This window comes from Staurois parvus, unplaced genomic scaffold (assembly GCF_062004578.1).
Source record: "Staurois parvus isolate SC_StPar_1 unplaced genomic scaffold, SC_StPar_1.0 ptg002046l, whole genome shotgun sequence".
NCBI lineage: Eukaryota > Metazoa > Chordata > Amphibia > Anura > Ranidae > Staurois > Staurois parvus.
The window spans coordinates 374,718-388,970 of NW_028319842.1; the positions used below are offsets into that span (position 1 = coordinate 374,718).

At 47.1% G+C, this 14,253-nt stretch overlaps 1 protein-coding gene across 1 annotated transcript in view; it reads left to right on the forward strand.

The window, feature by feature from the left end:
- Positions 1–14,253, forward strand: part of LOC149432926 (uncharacterized) — a 123,695-nt gene that overhangs the window by 80,733 nt on the left and 28,709 nt on the right. Inside the window, exons 13-14 of the mRNA XM_089664801.1 lie at positions 12,063–12,192; positions 12,297–12,329. Of these exons, the coding sequence (XP_089520927.1) occupies positions 12,063–12,192; positions 12,297–12,329 (163 nt within the window). The remainder of the gene's footprint in view (positions 1–12,062; positions 12,193–12,296; positions 12,330–14,253) is intronic.

The following is a 14,253-nucleotide window of genomic DNA, read 5'->3' on the forward strand; positions in this document are numbered from 1 at the left end:
AGCCCTTACTCCATATGCAATTACCTCGAAAAACTCCCTAACTCCAATATTGTTGTCAGCTGCTGGGATCTGCTGTAGCTTTCAGTCCTGTGCGCTCATAACCTGAATATGTATTTTTTGGTCGTTGGTCTCCTGACCAGGACTCTCTTATGATGCCTCCAGAACTGCCAGATGAATGTTCATAAGTTTATGTTCCTACATCCCCCTTGTAGCTGTGCAAGATGAGATGTTTACTGCCTCGGCTTTATCAGAGGTCAGTTTATGGTTTGGGTTTGTGTGACGGGAGTGACTTTTGGGGGTGGGGGGACCTCTGTATCATCTTCCCAAATTCCCATTATGTTTAAGGCACCCTGTGCCTGTTAAGGGGTACAGGGTGTGTATGTGAATGTCTGAGTCTTGCGTATAGTGTGTGTTCCTTTGTTCTTGGCCACATGGCTGTCCATTGTCTGTTTGTCATGTGCTACCCCCCATTGTGCTGTGTCTTCCTGTCCAGCAAACTATTATGGGATGTACTGTTTGTGTATTGGTGTGGGGGTTGGTCAATGTCCATTGCCATGTACTTCATCCCATTGTTCTGTGTCTTGGTGGGGTGGGGAGGGGTGATGATGTATTTCCTGTTCCTGGTTGTGTTTCCCCGCCCCCTGTATATATCCTGTGTTTTGTGTTAAAATAAAAGAGTTGGCTTTCTGTCTTAAGAAGAGCTGGGTGCTGTCTGTTTCCTGAGGGATTTCAAGGGTGTGGTCCGTGGATGGTGTTCGGACAGGGAAGCTGTGGAATAACGGAAAAACTCAGTGCGGTCTGGGTTCCAGTTCCGTTACAGTTTGCCATTGGATATACTCTCACAGGCCATTTTATTAGGTACACCTAGTTCAATCGCTTGGTAACACAACTTGCTAATCAGCCAATCACATGGCAGCAACTCAATGCATTTAGGCATCTAGATGTGGTGAAGACTACTTGCTGAAGTTTAAACCGAGCACCAGAATGGGTAAGAAAGGGGATTTAAGTGACTTTGAACGTGTCATGATTGTTGGTGCTAGATGGGCTGCTCTGAGAATTTCCAAACCTGATGCTCTACTGGGATTTTTATGCACAACCATCTCTAGGGTTTACAGAGAATGGCCCGAAAAAGAGAAAATATCCAGTGAGCGGCAGTTGTGTGGAGGAAAATGCCTTGTTGATGTCAGAGGTCAGAGGAGAATGGGCAGACTGGTTCGAGATGATAGAAAGTCAACAGTAACTCATGTCAATATGGACAAAAATCTCTGAGGAATGTTTCAAACTCCTTGTTGAATCTATGCCACAAAGAATGAAGGCAGTTCTGAAGGCAAAAGGGGGTCCAACCCGGTACTAGCAAGGTGCACCTAATAAAGTGGCCGGTGAGTGTATATTTTTCATGGTATATGCAGCAAGCTACGTAATGTGTATTTAGCACTGATTCGGAAGGACTTATCACTGGCGAAGTGGTCAGAGGGTAGTTAGAGGCATCCAACACTTCCAGAAGTATCAAATGCTAAAATTCTGATGGTGAGAGAGAAATATAGAAGAAACAGGCTACCGGAGGGGTGAGTATAATACCTCTTCTATTGCAAGGAATGGAGGGGAGGTAGGAGACGGGACAATGGAAAGGTGAGCATGATAACCCTTCTATTGCAGAGAACAGAGTAGAAGTAGATGTCACAGTCTGGGGTCAGGCTCAGAGACCAGCAGCTGTACCAGTAGAGAGGTTCCCACCGATTAGCTGGATAAGAACATAAGCAGGTCATCCTGGTGGATGGGCTCACCCGAGGTGCAGAGTCTAAGCACTAACCGGAGTTCACCAAAGCTCCCGATGGTGGAGATGGGTTTTGCTGTTAGTACCAGGTGGCGGTCCTCAGGCTCGCCCCATCAGGAGGTGGCCAAGCCAGAGTCCAGAAGCAGATATAGCAGGTAGGAATACCAAGCCAAAGGTCTGTAATGGATGGTAGCGGAGATACGGATGGCAGCAAAAGTGACAAGAGCAAGACATTGGCTGGAGAGAGCACAATAATCTGGCAAACAGGAAGTGAAAAGGTATGGCTAAAATAGGAAGTTAATGGGATGAGCCAAGGGTTCAGGGTTCAAGAGAACCAAGGGTCAAGGCAAAATAATTCAAGGAATTGTCCAGGGAGCTGGGGTGAGCACGATAGCCCTTCTTCTGCAGATAATTAAGGGAAGTAGGAGACATCGGCCAACAGAGAGGTGAGAATGATACCCCTTTTATTGTAGAAAATGGAGGGGAGGTAGGAGACAGGGAACACGGAAGAGGTGAGCATGATGCACCTATTGCAGAGAATATAGGGGAAGTAGGAGACATGGGTCAACAGAGAGGTGAATGTAGTGTCCCTCTAGTTAGTCAGGGGGTGCTAGCTAGGATTTTAGTTAGAGGCTGGATAGTAGCCTGATATGAGTCAGCTTGGCATGTGTCAGTCAGGTAACTTCAGGTCAGGGCTGAGGGCTCTGCAGGTCATTTCCCTGATACCTTCCCTTGCTGTAGAAGCTTGAGAAGTTTCTAGAAGGCAGTGGATGGGGGTGAGGAGGGGCTGATCTGCATATTCAGGGAATTTTGAACATTCCCTCAGCAGGAGGCTAGGCACGGTGTCAGTACAGCCCTTAAGTATGGGAGATCCTGACCAGGAAGTGGCCAGTGTTGGGCGGAAGATGATGCAAGAAGGTTGGATTGTAGAGCCTGGGAAGGGGCCCTGTGAGGGGCTCACCAGAAGCCAGAATCTTGTAAGAAGGATCTCTCAGCTTCAACCATCCACTGAGAGAGGACAGCCTGGGAAGCAGGAAAGGAGCCAACCTAGCATAGGGCCTGAAGGCAGCCAACGACCCACATGCTTTTAGGAGAGGACTGAGTGAGTAGTCCCCTTGGGCTGGATAAAGGGAGAGGGCAGTCAGGTGACAAACCCAACTAGCTCCTCATCTGGGGCTGCTTTACTACAGTGGCAATTTCTGGGTCCCCTTGCTCAGGGATTCCCTCAGGCAGCTGGGTGAAGAGGAGGATTCATCTGGGGTCTGAGGAGGTACATCAGAAGGGCTGGACAGCTCTTCAAGGAGAGACTATTTGTCTATGGACTTGTACATAGTTGCTAAGGAGATTTGTCCTCAAGTTCACAGTTCCTTGGGCATCCCATACACCCCTCAACTCAACCCAATCCAAGTTCAATACCCCTTAATAAAATCACAAAAAAACAAGCTTGAGGGCTATTTACTGTCTCCAGTGTGCAAGTGTTGAAGAAAATGCATGTTGCCTGGATGTGCAGGACTATAGGGGGACTCAAACTCAGCATCTCCTAGGGGGGTAGTGCTACATATGCATGACACCCGTTTATTGCAGAGAATGGAGGGGAAGTAGGAGACACAGGACACTGGAGAGGTGAGCATGATACCTAGTTTATTGCAAAGAACAGAGAGGAGGTAGTAGACAGGGGACCCTGGAGAGATTAGTATATTACCTCTTCTATTAAAGGGAATGGAGGGGAAGGGAGGTAAGGCACATGGGACACTGGAGAATACGATACAAGAAAGGAGACACCAGAGAGGTGAGTATACTACCTTTTCTATTACAGGGAACAGACTGGAGGTAGGAGACAGAGGACACTAGAGTGGTGAGTAGAATACCCCTTCTATTACAGGGAACAGACGGGAGGTAGGGGACAGAGGACACTAGAGCGGTGAGTAGGATACCCCTTCTATTACAGATATAAGAGGGGAGGTAGGAGACACAGGACACTAGAGCGGTGAGTAGGATACCCCTTCTATTACAGATATAAGAGGGGAGGTAGGAGACACAGGACACTGGAGCGATGAGTAGGATACCTCTTCTGTTACAGAGAACTTCATTTTGGATAATGTATGGAGCTTGTAGTGTCACTTTAAACAATATTTAGAGAAACAGTACTGTAAAGTGCGGAACTTGACCATCAAGCCTTTTTGTTTCCAACTAAATATCACCTCATTTAAACTGGGCACATCAAAGAATTTGAAACCTGCAGATAATGCTGTTTTGAATGGTAATTAGGCATAATTTTCTTTCACAAACAAGGCTCAACCCAGCAGGAAGCCAACACCCTCAGTAAAAATTGCTTTATCTGTTGAAGAGAGAAAATAAATCTTTAACAAAAAAAACAAATCTAGTTTTGTCACGTATCTGAACTATTTGAATAAGGTTGAAAGCATTGGAATAGGAGCTTCTATTATGGTCGTGCCCAGTGGTCGGTCATATAATGGGTGTAGCATTTCATTTGTAGAGTGTAATCGAATTGTATTATGGTCATGTCCAGTGGTCGGCCATGTTGGAGGTGTAGTGTTCTATGTATAGAGTGTAATAGAATTGTATTATGGTCATGTCCAGTGGTGGGTCATGTTGGGGGTGTAGTGTTCTATGTATAGAGTGTAATAGAATTGTATTATGGTCATGTCCAGTGGTCGGCCATGTTGGAGGTGTAGTGTTCTATGTATAGAGTGTAATAGAATTGTATTATGGTCATGTCCAGTGGTGGGTCATGTTGGAGGTGTAGTGTTCTATGTATAGAGTGTAATAGAATTGTATTATGGTCATGTCCAGTGGTGGGTCATGTTGGAGGTGTAGTGTTCTATGTATAGAGTGTAATAGAATTGTATGATGGTCATGTTCAGTGATGGGTCATGTTGGAGGTGTAGTGTTGTATGTATAGAGTGTAATAGAATTGTATGATGGTCACGTCCAGTGGTCGGCCATGTTGGAGGTATAACGTTCTATGTATAGAGTGTAATAGAATTGTATGATGGTCACGTCCACTGGTTGGCCATGTTGGAGGTATAACGTTCTATGTATAGAGTGTAATATAATTGTATTATAGTCATGTCCATTGGTCGGTCATGTTGGAGGTGTAGTGTTCTATGTATAGAGTAATATTCACCTTTCCAACCGCTCCATTCCGCCACCCCCCTCTGCCATTCCCTCCACTGGCTTCCGATTAAATTCAAAATCCTAACACTGACATACAAAGCTGTCCATCATACTGCCCCAAACTACATCACTGACCTAATATGGTCATGTCCAGTGGTCGGCCATGTTGGAGGTGTAGTGTTCTATGTATAGAGTGTAATAGAATTGTATCGTGGGTCATGTTGGGGGTGTAGTGTTCTATGTATAGAGTGTAATAGAATTGTTTGATGGTCATGTCCAGTGGTCGGCCATGTTGGAGGTGTAGTGTTCTGTGTATAGAGTGTAATAGAATTGTATCGTGGGTCATGTTGGGGGTGTAGTGTTCTATGTATAGAGTGTAATAGAGTTGTATTCTGGTCATGTCCAGTGGTGGGTCATGTTGGGGGTGTAGTGTTCTATGTGCCATGTCCAGTGGTGGGTCATGTTGGGGGTGTAGTGTTCTATGTATAGAGTGTAATAGAATTGTTTGATGGTCATGTCCAGTGGTCGGCCATGTTGGAGGTGTAGTGTTCTGTGTATAGAGTGTAATAGAATTGTATCGTGGGTCATGTTGGGGGTGTAGTGTTCTATGTATAGAGTGTAATAGAGTTGTATTCTGGTCATGTCCAGTGGTGGGTCATGTTGGGGGTGTAGTGTTCTATGTACCATGTCCAGTGATGGGTCATGTTGGAGTTGTAATGTTCTATGTATAGAGTGTAATAGAATTGTATTATGGTCATGTCCATTGGTCGGCCATGTTGGAGGTGTAGTGTTCTATGTATAGAGTGTAATAGAATTGTATTATACTCATGTCCATTGGTCGGTCATGTTGGAGGTGTGGTGTTCTATATATAAAGTGTAATAGAAATGTATTGTGGTCATGTTGTCAGGGATCCCCTCGATCCCCGCCGCGTTGGTCCCGGCGCAGGCGCAGTATGCCGCCTGGCGCAGGGACTCGAGCACTGGGTCCGGGCCGGCCGCGGCGTTCGAGTTCGCGCATGCGCAGTAGAAGCCGCGGCCGCCCGCTGGGCACCAATGGCAGCGCAGGGCGGGATATTTAAACGACCCTGAGCTGTCATTCAGTGCCTTCTGGTCTTTCCTGCATCCTGTATCCTGTGAACCTGTACCCTGTAAGTTATTGACCCGGATTGTACCTGACCTTGCTGTTTTCTCCTACTCTGACCCTTGCTTTGCCTGACCTCTCTCCTGAATGCCCCCTATTGGATTTGACCTGCTGTTGCTGACCTGGCGTGTGACCCGACCATTCTATGCCCGCTGCCTTGTACCTTGCCGCCCTCTCTGTTACCGACCCGGCCCGTCTGACCCTGCTCATCCATCCATCCATCCCGTGCAGTGGGGTCTTCTGACCTCCTCACATCAGACTCTTCCCCGTGGGAGCCCCTTGCGCATACTACTACCACTGACGGACGCACCCGGTAGTCACGACCTGGTCTCAGGGAGCTCCAAGTCCATCCCCACCATCAGGGGCCCTGGTGAACAAGCACCCTGGGACTTAGACTCCGTGCGCTGGGGACGCCTATTCAGTGGAGTGCTAGTAGTACCGCCGGGCGGTCCCTTACAGTACCAGAAGGCCATGACTGAGTCTAGAGGAGGTCCCTCGCCGCTGGAGGAGATCTGCAGGCACCTATCCAATTTGACACAGGCCGTATCGGCCCTGCAGGATAGATGTCAGCAGATTGAAACTCAATTCCAGGCCTGCACTATATCCGTTCCTGCCCCACAGGCCGCGGTCCCCACACCTCCAGCAGCCCCTGTGCTGGTGTCTGGGGCACTCGCACCACTCCCGGCGGCCGACCCCCGAGTACCCTTACCAGAACGTTTCCACGGGGACCGCACACGGTTCAGAGCATTCCGCGAGTCCTGCCTCCTCTATTTTGAGCTACAACCCCGAACCTTCGTGACTGAATCCGTGAAGGTGGGGTTCGTCATATCCCTCCTGCAGGGTGAACCCCAAGACTGGGCCCATCGATTACGGGGAAAAAATGACCCTCACCTTGGTTCGGTTGACAGTTTTTTTGATGCTATGGCCATCCTTTATGATGACCCGCAGCGGGCAGCTTCTGCTGAAGCTACTCTGTACACACTCCGGCAAGGCCGCCGAGCGGCGGAGGAGTACGCATCTGAATTTAGGCGGTGGATGGGGGATACTCGCTGGAACGAGTTCGCACTCCTGCATCAGTTCCGTGTTGGCCTATCAGACGGCCTGAAAGACGAGCTCGCCCGGGTGGAGGTACCTGAGACTTTAGAGGACCTAATAGCACTGACCATTAAAATTGACCGTAGACTGCGGGAACGCAGGGTTGAGAGGTCCGGCCAGGGTCATGGAAATCCCTGGGGATCATTTCAGGGTCCCAGTCAAACACCTAGGCCAGTCATCCAAAACCGGCCACCTGGAGACAACCCCGAACCCATGCAGCTCGGCCTGGCACGGCCTAAACTATCCCCAGAGGAACATCTGCGCAGACGATCCCAGAACCTGTGCCTCTATTGTGGAGAAGCTGGTCATATGGCGCGTTCCTGCCCGCAGAAACTGAGTAAGTGCACCTCTTCTTCCTTATCCCTTGGCAATGTTGGTCCATCCCAATACTTAGTGGTGCCCCTTTCCTTTCAGCTTCCAGAAAGGACCGTGGAAGTATCGGCCATAATTGACTCTGGGGCATGCAGCTGCTTCGTGGATATTAATTTTGCTCACCAGCAGGGTATTCCCCTTCAGTTGAAACAAAAGGGGTTCAATATTTATTTGGCCGACGGTTCTAGAATAAAATCGGGGGTAGTGAACCAGGAAACCCCCTCCATCACCACTGTCATTGCCGGCCAGCACCAGGAACTCCTCCGCCTGGATGCTATAGCTTCACCCCTCTTCCCAGTCATTCTGGGGCTCCCATGGTTACGGGCCCATAACCCCCAGATTGACTGGGAAACCGGAGTAATCACGTTCCCTTCCCCATACTGTCGGATATACTGCCGCACTTCGGGCCCGGGGACCCCCCAAATCCTCCTGTGCTCTGAGGTGGAAGCTGAATTAAAACAAGTAATCCCTGCGGCCTACCATGGGTTTCTAGATGTGTTCAGCAAACGGGGAGCTGATACTCTACCCCCCCACCGCCCTTATGACTGCCCCATTGACCTGTTACCCGGCTCAGAAGTTCCTTTTGGGCGAATCTTCCCCCTTTCAGAGCCCGAATTGGGGGCCCTAAAGGAATATATCGAGGACAGCCTCCAGAAGGGGTTCATCCGCCACTCCACTTCACCGGCGGGGGCGGGAATCTTCTTTGTTGAAAAGAAGGACAAAACCTTAAGGCCATGTATCGATTACAGGGAATTGAACAGGGTCACGATAAAAAACCGTTACCCACTACCGTTAGTACCTGAACTGTTCCAAAGTTTAAAGTCAGCAGTAGTTTTTACCAAGCTGGATCTGAGGGGGGCGTACAACTTGATTCGCATAAGGGAGGGGGACGAGTGGAAGACGGCCTTCCGCACCCGCTTCGGTCATTTTGAATATCTGGTCATGCCGTTCGGGTTGTGTAATGCTCCGGCCACGTTTCAACATTTTGTAAATGATATTTTTAGAGATTTTCTGGATGTCTTTGTGATCGTTTATTTAGACGACATTCTGATTTTTTCCCCGTCTCTGGGGGAACACAGAATACATGTAGCAAAAGTATTGGGGCGGCTGCGGCAGCATGGGTTGTACGCCAAGGCAGAAAAATGTTGTTTTGAACAATCCAGCATTGCCTTCTTGGGCCTGATTATCTCCACCGCGGGGGTCGCGATGGATCCCCAGAAGGTCGCTGCAATACTGGATTGGCCTGAACCCACAGACAGGAAAGGCGTCCAGCGATTCATCGGCTTTGCAAATTTTTACCGGAAGTTCATCAAGAACTTCTCGGGTCTGGTCTCCCCCATTACTCAGCTAACCAAGCTGGGGACCCGATTCAGATGGACACCAGAAGCGCAGGAAGCTTTCGATGCCTTAAAGAAGCTGTTCACTTCGGCACCCATTTTGGGTCACCCAGACGCCGCTCTGCCCTACATCTTGGAGGTAGATGCATCGGAGAATGCGGTAGGCTCCATCCTCTCCCAACGAAAAGGCACCAAGGAACTGCTCCACCCGGTAGCGTTCTTCTCACGGAAACTGACCCCAGCGGAGAGGAACTATGATATCGGTGACCGTGAGCTACTAGCGATCAAAACGGCGTTAGAGGAATGGAGGTACCTGCTGGAAGGTGCGGTGCACCCCATCTTAATATTTACTGACCATAAGAACTTAGAGTATCTGAGAACTGCCAAGCGTCTACGCCCGCGACAGGCGAGATGGGCACTATTCTTTTCAAGATTCAACTTCCATATTACGTACCGGCCGGGATCAAAGAACACTAAGCCGGATGCGTTATCACGGATGTACGAAGACGCCAAGGAGACCCCAGTACCTGACACCATCCTATCCTCGGGTAACTTCTTGGTCCTTCAGTCGGACCTTCGTTCCAGGCTAATGGAGGCATCCACAAACTTCTCTACCCCAGGCGGAGGGCCACTCCAGAACAAGGGGGGACTCCTATGGAGGGAAGATCGAATTGTGGTGCCGGAAGAAGCTCGAACCCTGGTCTTGGGGCATTGCCACGACCACCCAATGGCGGGGCACTTTGGCCCAGAAAAGACCCTGGAACTTCTCCGACGCTCATTCTGGTGGCCAGACATGGCTAAAGATTGTAAGGGCTATGTCAGGTCCTGTGTCACCTGCCAGAAGAACAAGCCCTCAAGAAACAAGGTTTGGGGTCTGCTGCGACCCTTACCTATTCCTGAACGGCCTTGGCAAAAGATCTCACTAGACTTTATAGTCGAGCTTCCGCCATCCCGAGACCACACGGCAATCCTGGTAGTCGTGGACCGCTTGTCCAAGATGGCCCACTTCATCCCGTTGAAGAAGACCCCCTCGGCGGCCGAGACCGCGCGAGTCTTCATTCGTGAGGTAGTCAGGTTGCATGGGGTCCCCGAAGACATTGTCTCGGACCGAGGGGTCCAGTTCACGTCCAGATTCTGGAGAGCACTGTGCAAAGCCCTGGACATCAAATTATCTCTCTCTTCTGCGTTCCACCCTCAAACTAACGGTCAAACCGAAAGGACCAATCAGACCTTAGAGCAATATTTGAGATGCTATACCTCATTTACTCAAGATGACTGGCTGCCACTTCTTCCTTTAGCGGAATTTGCGTATAACAACGCCCGCCACTCAGCAACAGGGCAGTCCCCGTTCTTCGCCAACTATGGCTTTCACCCAGTCTTCCTCCCGGATTTGGTGTCGGAATGCCCAGTACCAGCAACACAAGATGTGGTAACGTTCTTCGCTGCGAACAATGAGAAGCTTCAAGTGGCCATCAGTCGGGCCCAGGAAGACTACAGGAAAGCATTCAACAGGAAACGGAGAGGAGATCTGGTATTGCGGCCTGGGGAGAAGGTTTGGCTGGCGACGTCCAATCTAAAGATGCTTTGCCCATCGAAGAAATTGGGACCCAAATTTATAGGCCCCTTCTGCATTAAACGGATGGTTAACGAAGTAGCCTATGAACTCGCCCTCCCTGACACGCTCAAGATCCACCCGGTCTTTCATGTGTCCCTTCTGAAGCCTGTGGTCCCAGATGCCTTCCCTGACCGGGAATCTAGACCCCCGGAAGCGGTAACGGTCGAAGGAGAAGAAGAATTTGAGGTTGAAACAATCCTGAAGTGTCGAAGGAGGGGAGGCCAGACCCAATTCCTTATCAAATGGAAGGGCTATGGTCCTGAGGACAATTCTTGGGAACCAGCCCATAATGTCCATGCACCCAGACTTGTCCGGAGGTTCTTTCGCGATCACCCGTGGTGGAGAGATCGGGTGGGCATCCGGAGGTTGCCCGTAGGGGGGGGGCAATGTCAGGGATCCCCTCGATCCCCGCCGCGTTGGTCCCGGCGCAGGCGCAGTATGCCGCCTGGCGCAGGGACTCGAGCACTGGGTCCGGGCCGGCCGCGGCGTTCGAGTTCGCGCATGCGCAGTAGAAGCCGCGGCCGCCCGCTGGGCACCAATGGCAGCGCAGGGCGGGATATTTAAACGACCCTGAGCTGTCATTCAGTGCCTTCTGGTCTTTCCTGCATCCTGTATCCTGTGAACCTGTACCCTGTAAGTTATTGACCCGGATTGTACCTGACCTTGCTGTTTTCTCCTACTCTGACCCTTGCTTTGCCTGACCTCTCTCCTGAATGCCCCCTATTGGATTTGACCTGCTGTTGCTGACCTGGCGTGTGACCCGACCATTCTATGCCCGCTGCCTTGTACCTTGCCGCCCTCTCTGTTACCGACCCGGCCCGTCTGACCCTGCTCATCCATCCATCCATCCCGTGCAGTGGGGTCTTCTGACCTCCTCACATCAGACTCTTCCCCGTGGGAGCCCCTTGCGCATACTACTACCACTGACGGACGCACCCGGTAGTCACGACCTGGTCTCAGGGAGCTCCAAGTCCATCCCCACCATCAGGGGCCCTGGTGAACAAGCACCCTGGGACTTAGACTCCGTGCGCTGGGGACGCCTATTCAGTGGAGTGCTAGTAGTACCGCCGGGCGGTCCCTTACACATGTCTAGTTGTCGCCCCTTTTGGGGGTTCAGTTGAGGGTACCACAATTTTATAAGACAAGGTAACAAACTCCCTTTAATTTTCTATTGAAAAATTGCAAGATTACTTCCTCCCTCCTTCACAAGAATCCTCTCTGTTGATCCTTATTGTATCTGTCATTGAATTATCTTTTTATTCGATAAGTTGTAAGCCTGACTCGTGAATATGGCTTCCGTTATGTCAATAACTCTTCAACGTTCATGTTTTATTCCATTTCCATGTTTTATTCCTCTGTATTATTGTGTGAATAGTATTTAAAGTTCTTTAGTTCAAAATTCTCATCCTTCCATGTCTCTTTGAACACACCGCATGCAAAAAGAGATCCTCTGAGGGTATAGGAATGCCAGATGGAAGTGTTTTATCTGTCATGTTGAGCAATAACTGATAGGCCCAGTCTTCTCCAATACTTGTGTGGCTCATAGATTGATAGCCTGCTCTGTCAATGATGATTCTCTTCTACCGGTAGATGGCCCAGCTCGCTAGCAAAGAGAAGAGGTTCACCTTGATGCATGCCCTTGTGGAACAGATCCTGTTACAGGAGCCTGATTTGGCGAAATTTTTCCAGGAGTTGACAGAATTTGAAGCCGTTCCTGGTGGTGAGCAGATAAAAGGAACATTATTCAATCACATTCATAAAATCTGATGCCAGGTCCAGAGAGCATTGATCTAATACTCCTCTCCGTGTTCATTTCTTGTCCAGCTTCCGTCAAAGGTCTCAACGCTGAGGTAGACGGTACGTAAATTCGGATGGCTTGTGAATTAGTTCTGGCAACTATCCAGGGCAAAAAAAAAAAAAGAAATAAAATACCCTTACCATTCTCAAGTGGGTAGTTTTTCATCTTTGAAGGAGAGATTGTTTTCGCTTTGTTCTCCAATGAATAGTCATTTAGAAGAAAAAACATTCTCAGGTTCCTTAAAATGGCAGAATAGTAAAAACAATAAAATATTAATAATAACAAAAATAATAAATAATAATAATAATAAATAAATAATAATAAATAATACAGGCTTTAAATGGGGAGAGTCGCAAAAGAGTCTAATTTTATTTTTAAAATGAAAATATCAAAATAATAATGATTTTTAATTCATTTTAAATAATGATAATAATTCTACAGGATTTATATGGCGCCAACAGTTTGCACAGCGCTGTACAATACAAAGGGGGACAGTACAGCAACCATACATTTCAGTATAGAAGGAATAGGAGGGCCCGGCTCGTGGAGCTTACAATCTAAAGGAAGGGGGAGGTGGTACAAAAGGTGATAGCTGTAGGTGATGTTCTGATGGAGGTGGCTCAGGCTTCCCTGAATAAATGAATGTTCAAAGATTGCATCAAGGCAGACAGGGTGGGGGCTGACCAGACATAATGGGGTAGGGAGTTCCAGAGGATAGGAGAGGCTCCGGAGAAATCCTGGAAGTGTGTGTGGGAGAAGGTGACGAGGGATCTAGAGAGCAAGATGTCTTGGGAGGAGCAGAGTAGGCGATTTGGGCGATATCTCTGGATGAGGTTGGTGATGTAGCCAGGGGCAGTGTTGTGGATGGCTTTGTAAGCTGTGGTTAGTATTTTGAATTTTATACATTGGGTTAGTGGAAGGCAGTGAAGGGATTGGCAGAGAGGGGCAGCAGTCGCTGATCGGTTGGTAAGGTGTATGAGTCTAGCAGCATTCATAATAGACTGAAGGGGGGATAACCTGCGTAGTAAAGATTATTATTGTTATAATGTAGGGTTACATGGGAAAAGTCATGACAAAATCTAATAGTATTTTTTAAAGGCAAATTTGTCTTTATTACATCTTCAACAGATTAACAATACAGGGCATGAGAGAAAATGAAAACAAGTAGATAAACAGAAGAAAAACCACATCACAAATGTGACGACGATCCATGTGATTAATAGTATTTTTTAAATTAGAATGTAAAATAATTAAATTTTCAATTGTATTAATAATAAGAAGAAGAAAAGGAATAATAATATTAACAACAATAATGCTTGTACCACTACTAATAGTAATACTTAATAAGGTCTATGACAAATTATAGTTTAATATTTTATTTGTATATTTTACTTTAAAAATACTATTAGACATTTATTATTACTAGTAGTGGTAGAATTATTATTAATACTATTATTATTAAAAATTAAAAATGGAGTTATTTTATATTCTAAATTAAACACACTATTAGACTTTGTCATAGACCTTATTAAGTTAGTGTGTTTAAATTAGAATATAAAATAACTACATTTTTAATTTGTAATAAAAATAGTATTAATAATAATTCTACCACTACTAGTAATAATAAATGTCTAATAGTATTTTTAAAGTAAAATATTAAACTATAATAATAATAACAATATTATTATTATTATTATTATTAATAATAATAACAACAATTATGACTATAACTAAAGCCAATAACAGCTGAAACAACTCGGTCCAATTGTGTAGATGATTGGTTATGTGGTTGAGTTCCACTGAAGATTTAATAATGTCAAGTATAAAGGTTCATGTTGTAGATGCTGCCATTTTGATATAAATTATATTTTAATTAGTGTTATTATTATTATTATTAATATTATTATATTTTTTAAATACTATTAGACTTATTATTTGTTATTATTATCATTTTGCCATTAAGTTTTTTTTTTCCTGCATAAT